Here is a 26,459-nt window from a genome sequence, read left to right as displayed (position 1 = left end):
AATAACCTTAACTATTTGAATCAAGTTACTAAAGAAAACTAATTGAACATTTACCATCAAATTTGATTTATAAAGTATTATGTAAGATCCACAATCACATTATATCATCATTGCAAAATACCATAATACTAGTCTAAGTCGTAACTACTAATTATCATCATCGTTTTTAAAAATACTATAGGAAAATTTGACCCATATCTACCAATATTATAAAATTTGACCCATCATCGTTTGCAAGGGTAGATCCTCTGCATCTATGCATGTTACTTCTCCAACAGGAAAATTTGACCCATATCTACCAGCTCTCCCTTCAATAATATGCATGCAAAAACCCTGGAATAAAATAAGATTCAAATATCCAAGTCTCCAAATTTGAATAGAATATAAAAATATAATTTGATTAATTTCTAATAACTTAACATAAAATACAATTATTGACTTTTTTTTTCTTTTTTACAAAAAGATGTCTATCTACTTAGTTGAATCTTGTGTTACCTGCAATCTGTTTTATTTCAGGTAGTGTCAAGTCCCAAAATTCAAAACCATCAAACTTCTTCAACGTTGAAAATATGATCCTAGATATTTTAAATTAAGACCCATTCCAATGGCATCACTGGCCACTAGAACATCAAACTCACTTGTTGCATCATTGAACATGCTTGCATGAAGTCCTAATTAAAATTTCAACTCAGAAAATCCTTAAGGGTTGGCATCCAAATACAATCCATTATAAATAACACTGGACCACAACTGATTTTGGTTAGCATGATATTTATTGTCAATTATTGACACACGTGAAGTTTTCGAAATAAGGAAACAAATAGCATAAATTTTGTATGAAAAGAGAGAGTAAAACTTTAAATTCAAATATCAGATTTCCATGAAACAAGTGAAAGGCAACAGGGAAATTAAAACTTAGGTAATTAAGAGTCCACACCTGCCTTGTTCGAGTTTCTGGTGGAGGCGAGTCATATACCACTGAACAAAGATGCTTTCCTTGATTCTCAATTTTCTTCTGAACAATATGAATGCCAACTTTTACCAGTTAGTCCATTGTTTATATAAGACAAGTGAATGAAATATGCAAGTAAATTCACCAAAAAGGATAATTGACTATAACAATATTACAGATTTTATAAAGACCTGAATTCTTGCCCTTGATGATGTTATAAAGAATTCAAGAATAGTATCCCACATCTCATAGAAGAATTTGCAGTGCACAATCTTGTTTTTGAAGATTGTATCCATAGATGCCAATAGCCAGGTCATTGAACAAAAAATAATTTAGGAGTGACGCAAAGCGTCACTGATTCTGGTGGTGGAGGAGGAAATGAACGCACTGCAGGAAACGATGAATTAAACTAAATTAAAAATGAATTAATGAACACACTGCACAAAGAAAATAAAGAATGGAAAGAAGAACTTACCTCACAGAGGTGTTGTTTTAAGGAGGCTTTCGTTTCAAACCTGTTAATGCAGTACGCGCAGATGTGTCTGTACTTTGAAAGCTTCTTGGTTCTCCAATGGTCCTCTAAACTTCTTTTTTGGGGAAAAGATTTCCCACACAAAGCACATTCAAACGGAGGAGGCGGAGGGGGAGGAGGAGGAGGAGGAGGCGGAGGGGAGGAAGAGGAGGAGGAGGCTGTGGCGGTAGCATTTGAATAGGAAAGTATCACAAAAGTGGTGATTTGAATGAGAAGATGCGCGGAGAGGTTGGGGAACTGTGGGGACCTTGGATTATTACAAGTATGAGTATATATACAGCACGGCACAACGGAACTCGAAGTTAACAACAGAAAACGGAAAGTGTGTGCTGACTAACTGAGCTCTTAGCTCTTTTGCACACGTGTTTCATTGCGTTTGTGTTTCACGAAGTGTGCGTGATGGAAATGGAGTTAATGCTGTGTTCAAATTAACCTGAGAGTGTGAAGAACATGAGTTAAGCCCAAATATCTAGATAGAACATGAGTCCACTTAAAGTAAGCGTGTATGCCAAATTTTTGTAAAACATGCACAATACTTACAAAATTCTGTGCTGCATTAGAGATTGGGCCGAAATCAAATATAGTTAAGCCCAGGATTCCAAAACATAAGGATTCACCTTCAACCTCTTTCCAGAACCTTCCTCCAGCACGGTAAGCCCCTCCTTTGCCGCCCAAACACGCCGCCACTGGAGCAGGGGTTGTGGTTACCGGCGCCGCCAGGACTTTTTCCCCTTCTGTCACCACCTCGCGCTTCTTCCTTGCTCCTTCCTCGCGCGCCACCCACTGCGAAACGAGCCAACAACCGCGTGTGCCGCCATCAATATGGCCACCGCTGGAGAACTCGAGGCTTGTCGCTGGTACAGCACGATCCCAGGGAAACGATGCCGCCATGAGCGGTGGTGGTATAGCCGCCATCGGAAGTCCGCAACTGAGCTCTTAGCTTTTTTGCACACGTGTTTCATTGCGTTTGTGTTTCACGAAGTGTGCGTGATGGAAATGGAGTTAATGCTGTGTTTCAAATTAACCTGAGAGTGTGAAGAACATGAGTTAAGCCCAAATATATAGATAGAACATGAGTCCACTTAAAGTAAGCTCCTATGCCAAATTTTTGTAAAACATGCACAATACTTACAAAATTCTGTGCTGCATTAGAGATTGGGCCCAAATCAAATATAGTTAAGCCCAGGATTCCAAAACATAGGGATTCACCTTCAACCTCCTTCCAGAACCTTCCTCCAACACGGTGAGCCCCTCCTTTGCCGCCCAAACACGCCGCCACTGGAGCAGGGGTTGTGGTTACCGGCGCCGCCAGGACTTTTCCCCTTCTGTCACACCTCGCGCTTCTTCCTTGCTCCTTCCTCGCGCGCCGCCCACTGCGAAACGAGCCAACAACCGCGTGTGCCGCCATCAATATGGCCACCGCTGGAGAACTCGAGGCTTGTCGCTGGTACAGCACGATCCCAGGGAAACGATGCCGCCATGAGCGGTGATGGTATAGCCGCCATCGGAAGTCCGCAACTGAACCACCGAGAGTGGAGATCTCGGCCTTTACCCGTCGCTGCTCCACCAACCAAGGCCTTCAAGAGTGTTCGCTGTCCCCTCGCGAGGGCGCCATCCTCGGCGTCACTACCGCCGTGCAGGATTAAAGCCGCGCCAGCACCGCTCGCTGTGGTGTTCCCTCTGCCACTTGCCAAAACCGCCGCTCGCCACTGCCAATCGTCGATGTGTCGTCCTCCGCCTCGATCCCAAGGGAAGACCGCCACCAGGAGCTTCGGTGGGCGTGCCACAAGAGGAGAAACACAACGGAACCCACAAGCTTGGAGATCTCTGCCTCTAGTGGGCGCAGAAGTAGTAGAATCGTCGTTCTCGCTGCTCTGGGCCCAGCGGCCTCCTTCATGCACGATGTCATTTCCCTCCACCTTTGCGATGGCGCCGCTGGCTCGAGGTAGAACCGCAGTTTTGCCAGCGCCAGTTGCTGTCGCCGGGCCAACCGCCGCCTTTGTAAGCGAGTAAGGTGGCTTTGGCGGTGGGCGATTCAATTCCTCCACTGCTGATCCGCCGCCCTGGATGACAACTTTTTCCTCGGCCAGAGCCGTTTCCTCCAAATGCGCCAAATGTAGATCTAGTGTTCTTCTCTTGTATGTTCTGGAATGATAGGTAATTTTGATTGCAGTTCTGGAATTGAATTCTGGAATCCTGCTTGAACTGAAATGGCTGTTGATTCTACTGGTTGAAATTCAAAATTGAAAGCTAATCTTCTACTTCAGCCAAATCTGTTGCTTCTTCTTCGTTTTCTGCATCTATGAGAGTTGAATTTAGACAAGAAGTTTGTTGTTGTTGCTGAAATGGTGATACTGCATCGTAGTAATTACAAATAGACAAAGATGAATGCTGAATTATTGCTCGATCTGCCACCTGTGTTGATTTTGTTTGTTGTTGAGGTGAAATGTAAACTTGAAATCTGATGAGTCTCCTTCTTCTCCTTTGATGTGAACTTCTTCTGTAATTTCTGGATTCCTTGCTGATTCTGAAGCTTTCGCTGTTGTAGACTCTAATTCTGCAATTTGATATTCTGGATCTGAATTCCAAAATCGGAGATCCGTGATTATTGAATTTCTGTTGCTAGCTTTGTTGAATTGTTGCTGAGGAGTGGGAATTCTGAGTTTGATTTGGCCTGAAACTGGAAAATTGGAGGCTGCTGGAGTCGTTGATGATTGTTCAAGGTAGCACATATTTTGGTGCAAGTTGCCTGAATTTCTGCAAGTATCTTGGATCGTTTTTCATAATCTGAATTCAAGCTTTCTAAGCTAGTTGAATCTGATCCCAAATTGCGTCATCATGGGAATTTGACATGGCTCTCAATGAAAGCACCATTTGATACGAAATTGTATCAAGAACTAGATAGAGTTAGATATAGTCACAAAGAATAGAAGAAAAATCCCTAGAAATAGGGCCAAAAGAGAAAAAATAGAGTTTTCAATTTCATCATGTTTATCTTACATTATAAGATAATACTCCTATTTATAATATAATTTTTAATTGGACTAACTCAATACTATTGTATCAAAAATATATTTATATATTTTTTCAATCTTTTAATATTAAAATTCTTTGTAGTATTGTATTCTTAAAAAAAGATATCTATTATTAAAATATCATTTATTAAATTTTAGAAAAAAGTAATATATACATAAATTTATTATAATTTTAAAAAATTTAAAAAAAATTAAGATATTGTTTAAATTTTTGAAAAACTTAAAAAAGGTAATGATAAGAATTTTAATTATTTTTATTCTCTTTCTAATACTTAAATTAGTAAAAATTAAATATATTATTTTTTAAAAATACTAAAAAATTAAAAAAAATTAATTAAAAAATTAGAAAAATAATTAAGAGGATGAGTTAAGATTCACTACAAAAAAAAAACGCTAAATATCGTCGAATTTCATAGATTTAGCGACAGTCATTACCGGCAGTTTTTGTGTCAGATACGAGCAAGATTTTGTTCCCATAATTGGTTACCGTCGGATTTTTTATTCCGTTACTAAATCTGACGGTAATTAGTGGCGTGAAATCTATTTCATTAGCGCTAACTTTATTTGCGGATTTTTTTGTCGAAATTTTTTCACTGGTATATCAGTTTAGTGAAACGCGGCATTTAGGCAATTTACCGGCGAAATTTCGACGGTCAAATTGGGGTAAAATTCAAACGCGAAATTCCTCTCCTTTATTTTTGCGAACTCTCTCTCTCTTCTCGTTTTCTCTCTCATCTTCTCTCTTCGCCGTTGAAGCTGTCGTTGTCGTCTTCACTGCTACTGTAGTTGTCGCCGCCATCACCGCTGTTTGTGTCGTCGCCGTCGGTGGTGGTTGCATTGTCACTGTCACTGCCGCCTCTTGTCACCACCACACTTCCACCATCCTACAGCCACCATTAGAGATAATTTTGCTATAATTTATTTATTTTTTCAGATTTGTTTGTGAATTTAGAGTTTGTTAGGTATTTTAAATTATTGATTAACTTAATGTAATGAGTTCGTGATTATGATTTGTTATGTTAATTTAATGTAACTAAATATTAAATTAAGTTAGGATATGTTAAGTAGGGTGAGATTAAGAGTACTTGAGTTGTTAGAAGATTTTATTTTGTTTATTGAATTAATTCACCTTTTAAATTTAATAAGTTGTCTTTTTCATTAGGGCGTACAATGTTATTTTCTGAGATCAATTAGAGTTCGCTTCTTCTATAGTTTGTAGTCTATACATCCGTGTTTCAAGCCTAAATGTAATCAATTATTTAAGTTTTATACCGGATTTACTTTTTCTAGAATGGCATTTTAGGATGGAAGTAAGAGAATGTTATATAGAGGCGCTTTCTCGAAACCCTTATTTGTTAAAAAAAAATGTGGAATTATGAGAGGTTGTGCACTAGAACAGTTAGAATTTGATATGTTATTGAATATGTGTTTGTCCTAATTTATGTCTGCAATTATTTTTCTGTAAAAACTGTTATATTTATTTGGTGGATGTCTCTGAATTAAAAAAAAAATTATGCTAAAATTTCGTTTAAATTATTTAAAATATATTAGTTTGGGAGAAAACAATAATTGAATTTGGTGGAAGGTTTTAATTATAGGAGACACCTGTCAAATTTTCTAAAAATTTTAATAATTGTGTTGTTGCACAATACAAGGTTTTTATTTATTTGTGTGAGTTTTTTTCTATTTGTGGAGGTTTATAACCCCCACCAAATAGTTTAGGGAGTTTAAAACCCCCAAAATTTGAGGTGCTACAAGGCCTTTTGTAAGAAGTTTTTAAAAACCTCCACAATCTATTCAGTGGGGGGTTTTGTATGTGCTTAGTGGGGAATTTTATATTGGACTTTTTAAACAATTTTAAATCACTTTTGTGACAGTTTAAAATCCCATAAATTAATTTTTTAATTTAACAAAAATCAACTATTGTGTGAGATTTTCAAACTTTCACAAATCCTGTAATTATTTATTTATTTTTAATTTCAAATAAATCATTAATCTCATTTCATTTACATACTCTTAAATTAAAAATTTATTTTTTAATATCAAAATTTAAAAACTAAATATTTTATAACACAATTCCTCAATATAAGACATAACTCTATATATAAAAAAAATTCTCAATGTCAATAATTCCAAACATAATTGCATATGGTATTGTTCTACATAACTATTACTGTTTTTCTTTAAAAAGTAAAATAAAATAACTTTAATATTTCAATATCATCTAATTACATAAAAATCTTAAATATTTATTCTCGGATATTCTTTGCTATCACCAGCTGATCTCTGAGCATCAAAGAGATTAGTAGGCTTAATTAGTAGGCTTAACCTCTATAGTAAAAGAATACACTTGCACTGGCACATCAATCAATAAACCTATATATGCAAAATACATACATTAATCAATAACATATAGTAAAACTCAATAAAATAGTTATAAGCATTTACAACAAAACTAAAATTATTTACAACAATAATGAAACCTTTTTCAGTTAAGGGTCCCAGGCTTAAGTACATTATTCAGTAAGATTCTTATTTTCCCTGTTCAAGGAAGATAAACATGACTTTTTACTCAAATATTGAAACCGAATATAAATCCCAGGTTGCTTAAGTTCCTGTTTTGGGTAACTGGGTTTGGATTCGCATAATGCACTCTTCTAGAAGAGTTAAGTGGAACTTGTGGAACTTGTAGAACCCAGTTTGATGGTATTAGATAAAATATTCTAATATTACCAAAACTTAAGTTTTAAACTTTTCACTTTCCACTAGAAAATGACATTAAAGCTGGCTAAAGAGATGCCAAAATAATGAACCTTAATACTACGAGCTTTGTTTTGCTCATGTTTTTACTTAAATAATGAACCTTAATATCTTGAAATAATGAGGATACTAACCTGTATGGTATGTGTCTACGAGTTTAAAGATCCCTATACTTTTTCGCAAGGCCATAATCATTAATGTATACCTGAAATGAGATACCAGAAATTATAATATATAGTTGGAAGAACTCAAATTTGCATGCCCAGTAAAACGGAGTTATACTTCATGCATCCAAAAATAAAATTTATACAAGATATTAAAGGAACAAAGCTACCAGAACCACACTAGTATACCAAAACTAATATCACTAATATCAATGGAAATACTAATATCACTAGGCAGTTCACCATTGCAAAACCTACCAAAACCACATTAGTACAAAGCTCTGCCTGTGAACTAATAAACTAGGAAATGAAAAGAGTAAATAATGCTATTGATACCTCATAGAGTGATTTAGGCTGCCAAAGATGAGTGTTCCTGTGTTGTCTAAGAGAGTGTCCTGTATTCCTTTGATCTTAACTTTATAGAACACTTACTATTTACCCTCAGTGCCACTGCTTGCATTCCATTTCCACCTGGCATTGCGACCACTGAATTCTGAAACCAATCAAATTAAAGTTTTATTACATATTCTGATATTATTCCATAAAAATAAAAAGAAAAATGTGGCCTGAATTTACCTATAAAAAGAAAAGTTTTGATGATTTGGATGACTCCCTCTCTCTATAATTTTCTGATGATTGAAGGCATGAGAAATCATGTTTAAGAAATAATTTTATAGCACATTATTTTTTATTAGGATGGAATTTACTATATTTTTAAGGATGTGATTTTTCTTCCAAATTACTGGATAACATAATCTTTCTCATTCTTGGCCTTATTCGGTTTTATAGCACATTTCAACCAATGCATACATAAGCATTCTAAAAGAATTTATAACCACGTTTTCTCTTGTAGATTCGGAAGAGCAAGAGCAACCCAATTATCAAGATGACTAAGAAGCCAATACCCAAACCTACTGAACAAAGCCAAAACAAAATATCAGTGGAAGGTGATTACATAACTGTGAAAGTGAAACATACTAAGTAACGTGAAAGCTACATTACCTAGACCCAATTTAGCCTTTTTACTCAGCACTTTTTTCCCTATAAAAGCAATTAGAAGAAAAATAGATTTAGTACAAACAATAGAGATTGGGAGTATGATCATTATGTATTGTTGTGCTAACAATTTCAGAAAGCCATTGAATAGAACAAGGTCTTGCCATCCAAGAGTAAGTAACAACAAATTAAATCATCTAGCGTACTACAAAATTCCGGGTATCAAACAGAACAAGAGAAAGCTTAAGTGTCTGATACTGGTTGAGCAAACTGAGCTGACAAAAACGTTAAATAAGAACCTCTCAAGCAAGTTGTCTCACTTGTATTTTCTGGCGGCCTAACATTGGATCATTGCCATCAGGAACATCTTTGATTGGAAGCAAGACCTTTGTGCATGAGGCCAACGAACTCTGAATTTGTGGTGTTTGCATGTAAAGGCCAATGAGTTTAATGGACTCCTTTTGAATTTTCCATTCCAGCTTTTGATAAAACATCCTTAATATTTGGATTGATACAAATGGTTAGAGCTTGATGGTTGTTTATGAGTCTCAATGCCTAAAAAGAATGTAATCTCTCTTAAATAAATCTGTTAAAGAAAATATCAATGCATGGTAGATTGAATTGCAAGAAGTACAGATCCAAGAATAATCATGATACGAAACCTGATACGAAACTTCAAGCTTTCTACTGGGTAGAAGCACAGATCCAAGAAGGAACCTTGATACGAAACCTCCAATGCTTGCAAAGTTGTCGACATAAGGCAGAAAGCCAAAGATGAAATTGCAAACAAATACAAAGACAAAAGAGACTATTGCTGAAACCTGCATTCAAACAAGAAAATTAATCAATATGCTGGCACCAAGAAACAAGAAAAAAGGTATGATTAGAAGAAAAAAGAATGATTTCCAATGTAAGTAATCAACGTTTCCTACTTTGAACTCAGGACCTAACAGAAGACCCAGAAAAATCATCACGGTATGAAGCTCATCCTTGAACAAGCATTTATCCCTTAAGGTCTTCCAAATGTAGACTTGCCTCAAGTCCCATGTTCTGTTGACTAACCATGGCAAGGATATCGGATTTTAAAGACGATGCTAGTGTCTGCGAGTAGATCAGATAAAAAAAGAGAGAATATGGCACATTAGTCTTAGAGGGCAAAAACTCAGAAATATGAAAAGCAAATTTCTTAGCACTGAGATGGTTTACCTTTTGATCTTCTCCTTTCCTGTACTTAATAACTTCCTTGGGCCACTCGGAGATAAGCTCGTGAAGTTCATCCTTAATGCCTTTCTTTTTTGCATCAACCAAATTCTAGCAACACAGGTGTCAAAAAAAGGAGGAGTATATAAGACTATCCAAGACAAATACGGCTTTCACTCAGTTTGGTAACGGCTGTTATAACAAATTTAACATTACCAAAGCAGACACAATATATAAGCAAGAATATCATTTAAAAAATTTTGTAGGCACCTTTCTATCAAATTATGCATCTGTAAACAAATTTTGTTTTAAGATTTTATTTTATTTCTTTAAATTAGCTTCCCAAGAAGCTAGTAGGATTTGCTTACAAGCTCAATGTCTTGGCGTGAAACTTTCTTGCTATCATTAATTGTAGCAGATACTGATTCTGAATCCGTAATGAGAGCATCAGTTGTGTGATTGTTTGGTTATCGTTCACTTTAGAAATCGTGAGAACCTTGAGTTGCAATTCTTGCATTCTCTGCAATTCAGTTCACAAAATCCACAGAAGAGGTGCAGAAATAGCAACCTGGAATCATTGAGATGATAGAAGCAAGTGAGAAAGTATCCGTATGAAGCTGAACTAGGCACAAATTGGAGTTAATAGAGATATCAAATTCAATTCACCTCTCTCACAAACACGGAGATTGTCTGAACAAATTCTGAACGGAAGTGAGTGAAAAAATTTAAGTCCCGAACTAAACAAGAACAAATTAGGAAGAAATTCTCACCGCAATAACTTGGAACGACATGAGAATCAGTTCCACAAGATCTGATAGCTTCGAAAGCATCTTCAATTGAAGCTTCCAGAGACTCCCGCTCGCTCGCCTTCCAGAACTGCTCCACCAGTGCCACCGCGTCCGCGCCGAAACTGCTCTCTGAGTGCTTCAAGCCACCGGAGCAAAAGCAGAACCAGCGGAAGAACCCGCCGTGGAAGACAACGCAGAAGCAGAGGAGAGGCTCCACGATCACCTTGTCCTTCATTCATAACTCCAGCAGTGACATGTCGACGAAGGAGACAATAACGGCAACAATGACATAAATGAATGGCGGTGGCCGTGGCCGTGGCCGTGGCGGTGGATTCTAGGGTTTCGATCTCACTCTCCTTGGTTTTCTCTCTCTCGAAGCCCAGCCCTGTTTTGATTTTTTTTTTTTGTATGTGTTGAATAAATATTTGTTTGGGTTGAATTGTTTTATAATTAATTGAATTAGGAATATTATAACACTTAGAGTTTTTGTTAATTTTTTTTTTACCAAAAAGATAGAAGACTCGAATTCGCGACTTTTTAATTGAGTATGGGGAGATTATGTCATTTGAGTTATAATTCATTGGCTAAAAATTTGGAAAGATAGGAGACTCGAACCCGCAACCTCTTAATTGAGTATGTTTTGTTAATTATTTAGGAAGTTTTATAATTTGCCACAAATAAAATATATTTGGAGGTTTTTACTTTTTAGTAGCTCTCATTAAAAAACTATCACAATTAGTTAAATTCTAGTCTCAACTTATGGCGCTAACGCTATCATCAGATATTTTCGACCGGTAATGTTTATCAGATTTTCATTCCCGAATCATCATATTTTGTTGTTAAATTCGTCGTAAGTTACCAGCAAACAGAAAAATTCACTGATAAACTATTACCGATAAAATTTATACCGTCAAATTTAATTCAATAAAAAATTGATGATAATAATGTCATCGACAAATTATTATTATTTTCTACTGATATTTAATATTTTTTTATAGTAATTTTTTATATGTTTTTTTAAATAACCGGCAAAGATATATAATGTTAAATTGTTAATTATATTTATTTTATTTTAACTACCAGACGGATATACACACATAATATTTCAAATTAGTTTTTAATATTTTTCTCTAAATGAATTAGTATTTAATAAATAAATATTGATATTGTTCGGTTGGTCGGATTCCGAACGGTTCGGGGATATCTTCTGGATGCGAAAGTTGGATCCAGCCTCGATCTGGGTCTGGGGCGTGTGAGGCAGGTGCAGCCGACTTCCCGAGCTCTTCAAGAGGTGGGGGGTGTCACATGCAAGGACACATCGACGCTCAAGTCAGAAAAAGTGTGTGCAGACAGTATGAGAGTGAAGGAATATGATGACGTACCTTGGGAGGAGAGGTCGGACCCTTCTCATATATACCCTGTCAGTAGGATGGGGCGGAGAGGTAGGACCCTCCCCATATATACCCTGTCAGTAGGACGGGCCCCATAGAAAAAACCTCCTTCCTGAAAGTTTTCTTCCCCACAGCTGTTATGCAGCTGGTAGCAGGAGTGCGTATCCGGGTCGCAAACCGAACGGATTATGCACGCCAATCCAATCAAGTAGATCGAGTTGTCCGCAGGCCGAGTCGGTCAATGTACCAATTGAACTGGACCGTAACAAATACATTAGTTCATAATATTTATTAGATAAATTAGTTTTAAATTAGTATTTTACTCGACAATGTTTTATAGAATTAAAATCATCGGTTATTAGATCTGAAATGAATGTTTAAAAATCTTTTTTTCAATATATAAAATCATATAATTTTCTAAACCCTTTCATATTGTTTTGAAAACATTGTTTTAATAATTTTATAGCTAAAAAAATTCATTAATTGTTGTTGTTGTCGCAGGAAATAAAAAATTTTAAATCTTTCTTTACGAAAAGTAAATAAAAAAAACATCAATGAATAAACTTTTAATTAAAAATTTATAATTTTATTTTATTTGAATCATCTTAACCTTTAAATAGATTAATTTATTATTTTTGTTTTAACTCATTCTTGTAAATTTCATCTGCTTAGGTGATAAGTTCTATGCGCTACTGCATTTCCTGATTGGATCCAGTTATCTCATTTTCTCTGTTCACAATTCCACATGCATATATGAACAATTTGAAATTTATCTCCAAATGCTAAATTAAGAAATTGATTCTGGCAATACTAAATTGTGCTTTAATGGAAATAGTGTTGAATACCATAGTATCTTGTAATTTCTATGTACATGTGTCCTACTATTAACATGAATATTAAGTTAGTTTTTCCATTCCCACACATATTTCTCTGAGTATCTCAAGTTGCTTGATTGGGCCCAAGTATTTTCATTCTTTCTCTATGTTATATTTTCCTTTTTGAATTTTGTTCATACAGTGTCAAGTGTTCATATAGTTCCAACTTTTTTTTTAATTAAATACCAATAAATAACCTTAACTATTTGAATCAAGTTACTAAAGAAAACTAATTGAACATTTACCATCAAATTTGATTTATAAAGTATTATGTAAGATCCACAATCACATTATATCATCATTGCAAAATACTATAATATTAGTCTAAGTCGTAACTACTAATTATCACCATCGTTTTTAAAAATACTATAGTACTAGCCTATTATGAACTATATCATCTAATTTTGCGAAAAATACAACAAAAGAGAGTTGAAATAGCTAAGTAGCATGTAGATTTATCGTCATCATGACTACAAGTTCATTACTTTTACTCGCTAACATTTGTTCTTCAAAATTTGTGACCTTAATTAAGTTCGTTTTCCCTTCAACATGGTTTTCCTGTAAATAAAACAAAAAATAGCAAAAGTGTGAAGTAGGAAGTAATCCAGCACACTACATCAGATTAAGCGTTAAAACATAAATCATCAAAATAGAAGTCTTGAAATAAAGAAATTTATTCATATCAAGTTATCAAAAAGGCTTGACATAAAGTGATTCATACTTAAAGTGAGCCTTCTTGTTCATTTTTTCTTCTTCATCAACTTTTTTTGGTCTAGGAACACATACATATAAGGTGATCAAAGTCAAGTTACCTTTAAAGTGAGTGATGGGGAGTTTAAAGATGAATGAAGCAAGGGTAGATCCTCTGCATCTATGCATGTTACTTCTCCAACAGAAAAATTTGACCCATATCTACCAGCTCTCCCTTCAATAATATGCATGCAAAAACCCTGGAATAAAATAAGATTCAAATATCCAAGTCTCCAAATTTGAATAGAATATAAAAATATAATTTGATTAATTTCTAATAACTTAACATAAAATACAATTATTGACTTTTTTTTTTCTTTTTTACAAAAAGATGTCTATCTACTTAGTTGAATCTTGTGTTACCTGCAATCTGTTTTATTTCAGGTAGTGTCAAGTCCCAAAATTCAAAACCATCAAACTTCTTCAACGTTGAAAATATGATCCTAGATATTTTAAATTAAGACCCATTCCAATGGCATCACTGGCCACTAGAACATCAAACTCACTTGTTGCATCATTGAACATGCTTGCATGAAGTCCTAATTAAAATTTCAACTCAGAAAATCCTTAAGGGTTGGCATCCAAATACAATCCATTATAAATAACACTGGACCACAACTGATTTTGGTTAGCATGATATTTATTGTCAATTATTGACACACGTGAAGTTTTCGAAATAAGGAAACAAATAGCATGTCAATAATTTAATATTTTAAAAATTGAAAATAATAGTATGTACATTTTAGTAAATTAAAATAATAGTATGTATATAGTATGTACATTTTTTTAAGTGAAAAGCAAGGTTTTAGACCACCCTTCTTGAGATATATTCTTTCTGGCAAAGTCGCGATTCTGAAGAGTTTACATTTTACACAACACTTCTGCATGATTTCTACTCTACACACTCGTACAGCAGAAGCGCAATGAAAAGAGGGAGTCGAATCGTAAAAACGTGCATTTCTACGAACTTGCATGCAATTTTGTCAACATTGATTATGAGTACAATATAATAAGTAGTTTAGTTCTTTAATAACAATAATAATAATAATAATAATAATAATAATAATTATTATTATTATTAATAATAATAATAATATAGTAACAGGCTTTTTTTTATATTTAGTGGATCACGTGTCTTTTAAACCAACAGCTTCGATGGGTGTGGACAATATTAAACTTACAATTACAGCATACTTGTATGGTAATCTATTGGTGGATAAGTAAGTAAACTTAATAAGCATATCGTTTTTTAACGATGTTGTGGATTTGTTTAGCTATTTTTATTTATGTTAATTTATCTTTGGCAGCGATAAAGAGGATATATTTTGCAGAAGTTGCAACTCGCAAAGATGTATTCAAGAGTTTGATACCAAACAAGCCAATTGATTCTCTTGTGCTACTCTTAGTAGCAGATATGAAGATATGATAAAGACAGAGTTGACCAGAAAAAGTGGTTATTAGTTTTTACCTCCAGCTTTTGTTGTAAGTATATAGGAGTGTATATTAAAATAATACTAGTATTTGTTATTTGTATTGTGCATATAAATAAGTGGCAAAATTAACATAGATGGTAGAAAACTGTTAACATAGATCAGAAAACCATTCTTAAAACTTTAGGCAACGCTTTGGCAACAGTTTTTGACCTGTGGTATATGCAGCCGTTGCCAATGCTCATAGGCAACCGTTTTTTACCTAAGGCAACGGCAACCAAAAAACCGTTGCCATAGTTACTGGTATAGGCAACAGTTTTGACAACAATTTTTAAAGAACGGTTTAGAACTGTTACTGGATAGGCAACGGTTTAAAATCGTTATCTTTCATGACGTAACAGTTTAAAACCATAACTAGATAGGCAACGGTTTTAAATTGTTATAGTTTTGTTTTTCATAAAGACAACGGTTTAAAAGCGTCGCCTTTGGTGGTTTTTTTTGCAACGGTTTTAATACGATTGTCATTTTGTAGCTGCCTTTGACAATGGTTTAATACCATTGCCTTTTGTGACTTTTGACAACGGTTTTCTATAATTTTAACATTTTTATTTACAATAGTTTTCTCATGTTACATTGAAATTAGTTCCAACTATTTTTTTAATTTAATGTCAATAAATAAGCTTAACTATTTGAATCAAATTACTAAAGAAAACTAATAATGAAACATTTACCATCAAATTTGATTTATAAAGTATTATGTAAAATCCATAATCACATTATATCATCAATGCAAAATACCATAATACTAATCTAAGTCATAACTACTTCAAATTATATCATCATTTTTCAAAATATAATAGCAAGGCATAATCTTAAGTGAAAATTCTAATTCATTTTGAATATGACAATGCTGAAACTTAAAAATTATTACAGACAAATTTTTGTGTCACTGAAGTTTGACTAAAGAAAAATATACATAATAAAGAAAAGTAGTACTCATTGCTTTGCATCATTTTGACAACTTAAAATGCACCAAACTAAATTCAAATCCAAATCAGAATCAATTAATTCATTGTTTGCACACTTAAAAAACTTCAAAATTTAAAATTTATACACGTTGACACTAGCCAAGCCATTACCAACTAAGAAACATACAACACAAAGCATACCACAACTTTGATCTTAGCAACATTGTTTGCTCTCTCTTTATCTGTTGAGGGACTCCTAAGGACTTGGCTCTCAGACAAGCTGCGGAATTTGTTTCCAGGTCTGCTGCCACCGAGAATGTCCTCAGCCGAGTCATCAAACAAATTTTGTCCCTGAATATTACCATAATTTAAACACTTATTTTGTGAAACATTAAGACATCCATTGAGATAATCAATTTGGAATTCCCAGCCACTTTACATGCTAACAAAATAAACTAACCAGCAATTGAGAAACAACCATTAACATTAACATTATGCTCAATAAAACAACTTAGCTTAATTTCAAACCAAATTGAACTAAAACAAAACTTCTATGCTTAACTTTTTACATTGAGAGAACATGTTCAGCTAATCTTTGATTTATAACAGAAAATAAGCTTAATCCAAACACACCATAACCGAACCTCAGTGGACGAGGGTGGGGGACGGTGCAGTGGACGCAAGCGGAGAGGAGAGCATGGACAACAACGGATGACAAAGTAGGAACTGATGATGAAGCAAAACTATTTTCTCTTAACATTGCTCAGAACAAAATATCATTAAAGAAAAAAATTCAATCAACAAAGTAACTAATGGCAGAACAAACCAACATCATCATAGCAACAATCAACAATCAACAAATTTCATAATAAGTGAAACCAATTCATAAACCAAACAAAATGAAATCATGGGGTTCTTCCCAAAAGATTTTACCATAACAGAATAATAGTCTTTATAGTTTATACCTCAAAGCAAACAGGGCAATTGTAATGCATTGCTCTTTTCAAACAGCGATGACCAACTTCCAATCATTTAGAGTAGTAGCACCCTAAAACATAAAATGATTAATTTACAAGAATCAAGAAAAAAAGATATAACTATGTAGAGAAAACCGGAAAAAAAAATAAGGAACAATGAATGAAACTCAGCACATTTCTCACCTCAATCCACCATTCATAGCAACATCATTAATCAATTACTCACCTGATGCTTATTGCACTACTAGAAAACTAGTTATTACAGACGGATATTTCTGATGGATTTTATCCCATGAAAATACAGACGGAATTTCAGAGGGATTTTTTGTCGAAAAACAAAAAAAATAGCATAAATTACAGACGAAAAGGAGAATCCGTCAATAAATTTATCAAAAAAATTAATTTTTTTCGTAGGAAATGATTACAGACGGAAAATCCATATGTAATTAAATAAACAAAATGCTGCATTTTATTAAATTATTACCGTCAAAAAATTCATCTGTAATTTAAAATTTTTTGTCGGAAATATTGAGTTAACCCTAATTTTATCTCTACCCTCTCGATCCATTACACTCCACCCAAATCAAATGAGCTTGTTCCTCTCTCTTCGTCACCGAGTTGCTTCTTCTCTCCGTCGCACCAGCTTCTTCCGCCACTGTCGCCGCCGCTCGCGTCGCAGGATCTCTCTCTGTCATCCCTTGCGTCGCACGGGCTCCCTCCGTCGTCGCATCCAACCCTAACCCCAGAGCTTCGTCGCGCCTCCAATCCTAACCCCAGAACTTCGTCTCACTTCCAACCCCTGCTTCGCCGCTCCCTCCATCGATGCTCCCTCTGTCTCAAAGCCTCCGTCGTGCTCACTCTCTCGTAAGCCTTCAAACGTCGCTCCTTCCTCCATGGCTGAAACCCATAACGCTCTGTTTTTCCTCCTGCGTCGCCGGTCTCTGTCTCCTCCTGCGTGTGGCTGTACTGAAGCTCCATGGGAAAGATATACAACGGATTCCATGGATGAAGCTTAACCACAGCTACAGAAGTACCGCGAGACTCGATTGAAGCAGTACAAGAATTACGAGAACCTCTCGTTCTCGTGAGGATCTTGACAAGGTGAACACCTCAGCTACTTCACGCTTTCACTTCTGATTCAGATGAAATTATGAATACTAATTCTAATTCATTTTTAAACTCCCTGTTTATTTATTTATTTGGCAGGAGTGTTTGGAAGTGCAGAAGGAGAAGGCCTTCTGTATTGGCACCACTTGGGGTAATGATCACCACATTTTTGATACTATGACTGTGATGTCTTTTACCTTCATTTTTATCCCTTTGTTCTACGATACATTACATTACAAGAATGTGTTTTGTTTTTCTTCACTGACTCACTTTTGTTTTTTTTCTTCACTGACTCACTGCAGAAGGAGAAGGTCATGCTTGTCTTGTAGGTGATTTTTTTTTTTGAGTTTTTACAATTCTTTCCTTTCATTTCTCCATAGTATATGCTTCTTTATATACAACCCTCAAATTGTTGTGATGGCTGTAGCTTTTCTTTAAATGTAACATACTGTTATTTCATTTAGTATTTGGCATTTCCTTGATTTGCCTTGCAGAGTCAATTCTTACTGCATCTGTCCTTAGTGTCGGGTTGGTTAGTTTGCATTAGCATTTCATCAATTCAGTTTATTGGCTGTAAATGCCTTTGCGGTCTTCTGATTTACAAGTAGAATGTGCATTTTGTAGCAGCAGTAGTGGTGAAGTAAGTTCTACTAGCTTCCTGTTCTGTTTCATATAATAATATCAAAATTCTTTGTTCACCATTTAATGATGCACAAGTACTATACACAATCATATATGATTGGTACCATGGTAGTATATTTTCAAGAACCGTGTAACCTATTGTATGGGCATATCATGTATGCCTCATGCTTTCCATTGTTTTCCTCTATTCTAAAATATCTTTCACTTTGAGAATTTGGTATCTTGATATTATCTTATCAATTTTTTTAAGCCACATATATTTTGAACCCGGAGAGTATATTACTTGAAAATCTGAAATTTTTAAGCCACTGATATTATCTGATATTCAGAAGACGTAGCGATGATTTCAAGAAGAGGCTGCAGTATATTTCCAAAGAGGAAGCTGTGGTTATGGCCAGGGTCAATCGGAGAAATCGGTCGTGGCGGAGAACTTCGCGCCAGATTATCATAATTTCTGTAATATTTGAGGTACATTTTCCATTGCTGGATGAATGGGTTTATCTTTGTGTGTTTTTGTTTGTCATGAATCATTTCTCACATGAATAGATTTGTGTATTTTAACATGCCATTCTATGCTAGAGTTTCTTTGAACTCGAAGTGCAAAAAACTACAAATTGAATCTTGTTTGAAATCCAAACTCAACCCTACTCACCTGGTATGTCACTACTTGTTTTCGTTCAATTTCTTCTCCCAAGGGTTTCTTTCTTGCATCATTGATCATTCATTCCACGCTGCATTTTTTCTAAGTAGAATTCTGGTTCTTTCATTTGCTTTTTTTCAAGGAAAAATTATTCTAAAGGACCATTAAGAAGATTTAATTATTAAAATGGATCTTTAATACTAAAATTATTAAGAAAGACCAAATCTTTTTATAATATTTTAGAAAACGAATCAAATCTTATTATAAGGAGATAAATATATCTTTAATTATTTTTTATTTATTTTTTATAATTTTTATGTTGATAAATTTTATTTTTCTTAAAATTTTAGTAATTTTTATTAATTAAATATTTATTTTTATATATTTTTTATTTTTATGATCTTTACCTAATAAGAAAAAAAGACAAAAAATCATAAAAGTAATAAATAAATAAATAAATAATAAAAATTATCAAAATTTTAGAAAAAATAAAAATTTTTAATATAAAAATTATAAAAAATAAATAAAAAATATTAAGAATCAATATATTAATAATTAAATCTCTCTAACAATCTTGTAGAATAGTTCTTTTTAAATTAAATAACTAATTAATTCCAAGTGAATATTCATAAATATCTTCATACATTGTAAATCAAATAGCATATATTAAAGATTATACAAAATAAATAAAAAATAGTTAAGAATATATTTATCTTCTTATAAAAAGATTTAGTTCTTCTTATTAAATATTATAAAAAAATTTGGTCCTTCTTAATAATTTTGGTATTAAAGGTCATTTTTAATAATTAATTCTTCCCAACGGTCTTTTAGAATATTTTTTCCTTTTTTCAACCACTAACAGCCACTCCTTTGATTTTGTTTATCTATACTGGATATGTTTCATGGGAAACTATTAATTTTGGCATTCTTTTATTTTCTTACACTTTTTGTATTTCTGTTTCAGGAAGTAGTTGATACATCTGGAGGGTAAAAAAAACTTACCTTACTTTGAATTTTTTGCTATTAAACCGTTTTGTTGATGAAAAGCTAATAAAATTCATGTCGGTATCAGATGCGGTGCAAGTTTCGTAGTTGAGATTGTATCAGAAGAATTCGAAGGCAAGAGGCTACTGGAGAGGCATCGAATGGTGAATGCTGCGTTGGAGGAGGAAATGAAAGAGATTCACGCTCTCTCTGTCAAGAAAGCTGTCACCCCAGAGCAGTGGAGACAGCTGCAGCAAGACTCCAACCAAGCAAATCCTGCTGCCTAGGATCATGTCTTTTCAGTTACAATAATGGGGTATAAATAAGAATATTAGAGTTCTCAACATGAACAAGGTTAGTATATTAGTTATGAATAATGAGCAGCTTAGAATAGATTAGATTAGTAGTAAGTGGTGATGCAAAGAATGCAGATTAATTAATTAATTGCAATGCATGTGTACAGGAGAATGTAGATGAATGTTATAATGGCATAGTGGAGGTGACAAATAATAATATAATAATAATGGAGGTAGGGGGAAGAAGAGAAAGTATGAGGAAATCCCTGGTAGCCCAAGTGGCGTAATTGATGTAGTGTTCAGCTCTGATGATGGTTCCAATGATTCTTGGGAAGGTTTTGAAAAAGATATTTATCTTTGTCTATCAGTTTGAATAGATGGTTACATATATATATTCTCTGATCCTGAGATTTATATTAAGAGTGGGTTTGGTTTATATTGATTCTAAAGCACATTGTGTTTGGTACATTCAAGCTTCTTTGTTGTGCCCCCTTTGAATTTATTGTCTCTAATGTCATTGATTTTATGTGATTTTGTCCTTATGGGGAGGGAAAGAATTTAGGTAAATTTCATTTATATGACTGTAACCAAATCCTCACTTATTCACAAGTTTAGGAAATTGAAATGTTCTGTTTTATGTTTTAAGATTCATGACGATCTTGATTCTGGAAAACCCTCTACAAGGCTGCCATATGTGACTCCAGAGTTGATAGCAACAGCGGGGTTTATGCCAAAGCTGAAAAAGATTTATGCTAGGGGGCTGCTAAGTCTCATTGCCATAGATGAGGTGTGAAAGAAAAACATTTCAAATTATGATTCAGGTGATTTTTCTGATTTTTCCGGTTATTATAATAATTTCACTTTTGCCAAATTTTCAGGCACATTGCATCTCAAGTTGGGGCCATGATTTCAGGTTTGTCATATATTCTGCTATAGGAAATTGGAGTTTGTAATGCTAGAATTTCATGTTTATGTCATTGGGTAATATGTTTCATCTGCTTAGGTGATAAGTTCTATGCGCTACTGCATTTCCTGATTGGATCCAGTTATCTCATTTTCTCTGTTCACAATTCCACATGCATATATGAACAATTTGAAATTTATCTCCAAATGCTAAATTAAGAAATTGATTCTGGCAATACTAAATTGTGCTTTAATGGAAATAGTGTTGAATACCATAGTATCTTGTAATTTCTATGTATATGTGTCCTACTATTAACATGAATATTAAGTTAGTTTTTCCATTCCCACACATATTTCTCTGAGTATCTCAAGTTGCTTGATTGGGCCCAACTATTTTCATTCTTTCTCTATGTTATATTTTCCTTTTTGAATTTTGTTCATACAGTGTCAAGTGTTCATATAGTTCCAACTTTTTTTTTAATTAAATATCAATAAATAACCTTAACTATTTGAATCAAGTTACTAAAGAAAACTAATTGAACATTTACCATCAAATTTGATTTATAAAGTATTATGTAAGATCCACAATCACATTATATCATCATTGCAAAATACCATAATACTAGTCTAAGTCGTAACTACTAATTATCATCATCGTTTTTAAAAATACTATAGGAAAATTTGACCCATATCTACCAATATTATAAAATTTGACCCATCATCGTTTGCAAGGGTAGATCCTCTGCATCTATGCATGTTACTTCTCCAACAGGAAAATTTGACCCATATCTACCAGCTCTCCCTTCAATAATATGCATGCAAAAACCCTGGAATAAAATAAGATTCAAATATCCAAGTCTCCAAATTTGAATAGAATATAAAAATATAATTTGATTAATTTTTAATAACTTAACATAAAATACAATTATTGACTTTTTTTTTCTTTTTTACAAAAAGATGTCTATCTACTTAGTTGAATCTTGTGTTACCTGCAATCTGTTTTATTTCAGGTAGTGTCAAGTCCCAAAATTCAAAACCATCAAACTTCTTCAACGTTGAAAATATGATCCTAGATATTTTAAATTAAGACCCATTCCAATGGCATCACTGGCCACTAGAACATCAAACTCACTTGTTGCATCATTGAACATGCTTGCATGAAGTCCTAATTAAAATTTCAACTCAGAAAATCCTTAAGGGTTGGCATCCAAATACAATCCATTATAAATAACACTGGACCACAACTGATTTTGGTTAGCATGATATTTATTGTCAATTATTGACACACGTGAAGTTTTCGAAATAAGGAAACAAATAGCATAAATTTTTGTATGAAAAGAGAGAGTAAAACTTTAAATTCAAATATCAGATTTCCATGAAACAAGTGAAAGGCAACAGGGAAATTAAAACTTAGGTAATTAAGAGTCCACACCTGCCTTGTTCGAGTTTCTGGTGGCGGCGAGTCATATACCACTGAACAAAGATGCTTTCCTTGATTCTCAATTTTCTTCTGAACAATATGAATGCCAACTTTTACCAGTTAGTCCATTGTTTATATAAGACAAGTGAATGAAATATGCAAGTAAATTCACCAAAAAGGATAATTGACTATAACAATATTACAGATTTTATAAAGACCTGAATTCTTGCCCTTGATGATGTTATAAAGAATTCAAGAATAGTATCCCACATCTCATAGAAGAATTTGCAGTGCACAATCTTGTTTTTGAAGATTGTATCCATAGATGCCAATAGCCAGGTCATTGAACAAAAAATAATTTAGGAGTGACGCAAAGCGTCACTGATTCTGGTGGTGGAGGAGGAAATGAACGCACTGCAGGAAACGATGAATTAAACTAAATTAAAAATGAATTAATGAACACACTGCACAAAGAAAATAAAGAATGGAAAGAAGAACTTACCTCACAGAGGTGTTGTTTTAAGGAGGCTTTCGTTTCAAACCTGTTAATGCAGTACGCGCAGATGTGTCTGTACTTTGAAAGCTTCTTGGTTCTCCAATGGTCCTCTAAACTTCTTTTTTGGGGAAAAGATTTCCCACACAAAGCACATTCAAACGGAGGAGGCGGAGGGGGAGGAGGAGGAGGAGGAGGCGGAGGGGGAGGAAGAGGAGGAGGAGGCTGTGGCGGTAGCATTTGAATAGGAAAGTATCACAAAAGTGGTGATTTGAATGAGAAGATGCGCGGAGAGGTTGGGGAACTGTGGGGACCTTGGATTATTACAAGTATGAGTATATATACAGCACGGCACAACGGAACTCGAAGTTAACAACAGAAAACGGAAAGTGTGTGCTGACTAACTGAGCTCTTAGCTCTTTTGCACACGTGTTTCATTGCGTTTGTGTTTCACGAAGTGTGCGTGATGGAAATGGAGTTAATGCTGTGTTCAAATTAACCTGAGAGTGTGAAGAACATGAGTTAAGCCCAAATATCTAGATAGAACATGAGTCCACTTAAAGTAAGCGTGTATGCCAAATTTTTGTAAAACATGCACAATACTTACAAAATTCTGTGCTGCATTAGAGATTGGGCCGAAATCAAATATAGTTAAGCCCAGGATTCCAAAACATAAGGATTCACCTTCAACCTCTTTCCAGAACCTTCCTCCAGCACGGTAAGCCCCTCCTTTGCCGCCCAAACACGCCGCCACTGGAGCAGGGGTTGTGGTTACCGGCGCCGCCAGGACTTTTTCCCCTTCTGTCACCACCTCGCGCTTCTTCCTTGCTCCTTCCTCGCGCGCCACCCACTGCGAAACGAGCCAACAACCGCGTGTGCCGCCATCAATATGGCCACCGCTGGAGAACTCGAGGCTTGTCGCTGGTACAGCACGATCCCAGGGAAACGATGCCGCCATGAGCGGTGGTGGTATAGCCGCCATCGGAAGTCCGCAACTGAGCTCTTAGCTTTTTTGCACACGTGTTTCATTGCGTTTGTGTTTCACGAAGTGTGCGTGATGGAAATGGAGTTAATGCTGTGTTTCAAATTAACCTGAGAGTGTGAAGAACATGAGTTAAGCCCAAATATATAGATAGAACATGAGTCCACTTAAAGTAAGCTCCTATGCCAAATTTTTGTAAAACATGCACAATACTTACAAAATTCTGTGCTGCATTAGAGATTGGGCCCAAATCAAATATAGTTAAGCCCAGGATTCCAAAACATAGGGATTCACCTTCAACCTCCTTCCAGAACCTTCCTCCAACACGGTGAGCCCCTCCTTTGCCGCCCAAACACGCCGCCACTGGAGCAGGGGTTGTGGTTACCGGCGCCGCCAGGACTTTTCCCCTTCTGTCACCACCTCGCGCTTCTTCCTTGCTCCTTCCTCGCGCGCCGCCCACTGCGAAACGAGCCAACAACCGCGTGTGCCGCCATCAATATGGCCACCGCTGGAGAACTCGAGGCTTGTCGCTGGTACAGCACGATCCCAGGGAAACGATGCCGCCATGAGCGGTGATGGTATAGCCGCCATCGGAAGTCCGCAACTGAACCACCGAGAGTGGAGATCTCGGCCTTTACCCGTCGCTGCTCCACCAACCAAGGCCTTCAAGAGTGTTCGCTGTCCCCTCGCGAGGGCGCCATCCTCGGCGTCACTACCGCCGTGCAGGATTAAAGCCGCGCCAGCACCGCTCGCTGTGGTGTTCCCTCTGCCACTTGCCAAAACCGCCGCTCGCCACTGCCAATCGTCGATGTGTCGTCCTCCGCCTCGATCCCAAGGGAAGACCGCCACCAGGAGCTTCGGTGGGCGTGCCACAAGAGGAGAAACACAACGGAACCCACAAGCTTGGAGATCTCTGCCTCTAGTGGGCGCAGAAGTAGTAGAATCGTCGTTCTCGCTGCTCTGGGCCCAGCGGCCTCCTTCATGCACGATGTCATTTCCCTCCACCTTTGCGATGGCGCCGCTGGCTCGAGGTAGAACCGCAGTTTTGCCAGCGCCAGTTGCTGTCGCCGGGCCAACCGCCGCCTTTGTAAGCGAGTAAGGTGGCTTTGGCGGTGGGCGATTCAATTCCTCCACTGCTGATCCGCCGCCCTGGATGACAACTTTTTCCTCGGCCAGAGCCGTTTCCTCCAAATGCGCCAAATGTAGATCTAGGTGTTCTTCTCTTGTATGTTCTGGAATGATAGGTAATTTTGATTGCAGTTCTGGAATTGAATTCTGGAATCCTGCTTGAACTGAAATGGCTGTTGATTCTACTGGTTGAAATTCAAAATTGAAAGCTAATTCTTCTACTTCAGCCAAATCTGTTGCTTCTTCTTCGTTTTCTGCATCTATGAGAGTTGAATTTAGACAAGAAGTTTGTTGTTGTTGCTGAAATGGTGATACTGCATCGTAGTAATTACAAATAGACAAAGATGAATGCTGAATTATTGCTCGATCTGCCACCTGTGTTGATTTTGTTTGTTGTTGAGGTTGAAATGTAAACTTGAAATCTGATGAGTCTCCTTCTTCTCCTTTGATGTGAACTTCTTCTGTAATTTCTGGATTCCTTGCTGATTCTGAAGCTTTCGCTGTTGTAGACTCTAATTCTGCAATTTGATATTCTGGATCTGAATTCCAAAATCGGAGATCCGTGATTATTGAATTTTCTGTTGCTAGCTTTGTTGAATTGTTGCTGAGGAGTGGGAATTCTGAGTTTGATTTGGCCTGAAACTGGAAAATTGGAGGCTGCTGGAGTCGTTGATGATTGTTCAAGGTAGCACATATTTTGGTGCAAGTTGCCTGAATTTCTGCAAGTATCTTGGATCGTTTTTCATAATCTGAATTCAAGCTTTCTAAGCTAGTTTGAATCTGATCCCAAATTGCGTCATCATGGGAATTTGACATGGCTCTCAATGAAAGCACCATTTGATACGAAATTGTATCAAGAACTAGATAGAGTTAGATATAGTCACAAAGAATAGAAGAAAAATCCCTAGAAATAGGGCCAAAAGAGAAAAAATAGAGTTTTCAATTTCATCATGTTTATCTTACATTATAAGATAATACTCCTATTTATAATATAATTTTTTAATTGGACTAACTCAATACTAATTGTATCAAAAATATATTTTATA

The 26,459-nt window shown here is 35.5% G+C and overlaps 3 protein-coding genes and 1 long non-coding RNA gene across 15 annotated transcripts; 1 reads left to right on the top strand and 3 right to left on the bottom strand.

Moving 5' to 3' along the window:
- Window positions 1-49: 49 nt before the first annotated feature.
- LOC130980277 (ATP-dependent RNA helicase SUV3, mitochondrial-like) lies at window positions 50-2,809 on the bottom strand. Of its 4 annotated transcripts, XR_009086934.1 has the most exons (7): window positions 2,617-2,809; window positions 2,025-2,509; window positions 1,428-1,917; window positions 1,144-1,339; window positions 938-1,015; window positions 496-671; window positions 50-333 (listed from the first exon to the last, which is right to left on the bottom strand). XR_009086934.1 is itself a non-coding variant. In XM_057903960.1 (3 exons), the coding sequence occupies exons 1-3, from the start codon at window positions 1,267-1,269 to the stop codon at window positions 208-210; spliced, it is 330 nt and encodes a 109-aa protein (XP_057759943.1). In that variant the 5' UTR covers window positions 1,270-1,338; the 3' UTR covers window positions 50-207. The 4 variants fall into 4 exon arrangements, 2 of the variants coding, with proteins under 2 accessions (XP_057759943.1, XP_057759944.1); XR_009086933.1 differs by lacking the exon at window positions 496-671; XM_057903960.1 differs by lacking the exons at window positions 496-671; window positions 1,428-1,917; window positions 2,025-2,509; window positions 2,617-2,809 and having other exon boundaries at window positions 1,144-1,338.
- Window positions 2,810-6,599: 3,790 nt separating this feature from the next.
- On the bottom strand, window positions 6,600-10,828 carry LOC130979223 (uncharacterized). 6 transcript variants are annotated; one of them, XR_009086583.1, is made up of 11 exons: window positions 10,410-10,828; window positions 10,008-10,207; window positions 9,646-9,750; window positions 9,372-9,540; window positions 9,102-9,260; window positions 8,739-8,994; window positions 8,446-8,484; window positions 8,020-8,357; window positions 7,780-7,936; window positions 7,414-7,484; window positions 6,600-6,895 (listed from the first exon to the last, which is right to left on the bottom strand). It is a non-coding gene; the product is annotated as an uncharacterized LOC130979223 (long non-coding RNA). The 6 variants fall into 6 exon arrangements; XR_009086586.1 differs by having other exon boundaries at window positions 8,020-8,354; XR_009086581.1 differs by having other exon boundaries at window positions 8,760-8,994.
- An 8,301-nt stretch (window positions 10,829-19,129) lies between these two features.
- LOC130981492 (protein BOLA2-like) lies at window positions 19,130-21,691 on the top strand. Its single transcript, XM_057905083.1, has 4 exons — window positions 19,130-19,222; window positions 20,172-20,194; window positions 20,280-21,274; window positions 21,366-21,691. The coding sequence occupies exons 1-3, from the start codon at window positions 19,130-19,132 to the stop codon at window positions 20,476-20,478; spliced, it is 315 nt and encodes a 104-aa protein (XP_057761066.1). The 3' UTR covers window positions 20,479-21,274; window positions 21,366-21,691.
- A 242-nt stretch (window positions 21,692-21,933) lies between these two features.
- LOC130982967 (uncharacterized) lies at window positions 21,934-26,355 on the bottom strand. Of its 4 annotated transcripts, XM_057907126.1 has the most exons (7): window positions 24,503-26,355; window positions 23,911-24,395; window positions 23,313-23,803; window positions 23,029-23,224; window positions 22,823-22,900; window positions 22,380-22,555; window positions 21,934-22,217 (listed from the first exon to the last, which is right to left on the bottom strand). In XM_057907126.1, exon 1 carries the CDS (start codon window positions 26,248-26,250, stop codon window positions 24,667-24,669), a length of 1,584 nt encoding a protein of 527 aa, XP_057763109.1. In that variant the 5' UTR covers window positions 26,251-26,355; the 3' UTR covers window positions 21,934-22,217; window positions 22,380-22,555; window positions 22,823-22,900; window positions 23,029-23,224; window positions 23,313-23,803; window positions 23,911-24,395; window positions 24,503-24,666. The 4 variants fall into 4 exon arrangements, with proteins under 4 accessions (XP_057763109.1, XP_057763107.1, XP_057763108.1 ...); XM_057907124.1 differs by having other exon boundaries at window positions 22,380-22,900; XM_057907125.1 differs by having other exon boundaries at window positions 21,934-22,555.
- Between the last annotated feature and the right edge of the window lie 104 nt (window positions 26,356-26,459).

The sequence above is a fragment of the Arachis stenosperma genome, chromosome 5 (assembly GCF_014773155.1).
Source record: "Arachis stenosperma cultivar V10309 chromosome 5, arast.V10309.gnm1.PFL2, whole genome shotgun sequence".
Taxonomy (NCBI): Eukaryota; Viridiplantae; Streptophyta; class Magnoliopsida; order Fabales; family Fabaceae; genus Arachis; species Arachis stenosperma.
Note: the sequence above shows the minus strand (reverse complement) of the source record. Positions and strands in the feature narration are given on the sequence as shown.

Bases quoted from the DNA above. Each gene is read 5' to 3' on its own strand.
- LOC130980277 (XM_057903960.1), bottom strand. From the start codon at position 1,269: ATGACCTGGCTATTGGCATCTATGGATACAATCTTCAAAAACAAGATT. The intron at 1,016-1,143 runs GTCTTTATAAAA...CATATTGTTCAG, and splicing joins CATCAAGGGCAAGAATTCAG to AAGAAAATTGAGAATCAAGG. The intron at 334-937 runs GTGTGGACTCTT...ATTTTATTCCAG, and splicing joins CAGAAACTCGAACAAGGCAG to GGTTTTTGCATGCATATTAT.
- LOC130981492 (XM_057905083.1), top strand. From the start codon at position 19,130: ATGCCATTCTATGCTAGAGTTTCTTTGAACTCGAAGTGCAAAAAACTA. The intron at 19,223-20,171 runs GTATGTCACTAC...TTTCTGTTTCAG, and splicing joins AACTCAACCCTACTCACCTG to GAAGTAGTTGATACATCTGG. The intron at 20,195-20,279 runs GTAAAAAAAACT...TGTCGGTATCAG, and splicing joins GTAGTTGATACATCTGGAGG to ATGCGGTGCAAGTTTCGTAG.
- LOC130982967 (XM_057907124.1), bottom strand. From the start codon at position 26,250: ATGGTGCTTTCATTGAGAGCCATGTCAAATTCCCATGATGACGCAATT.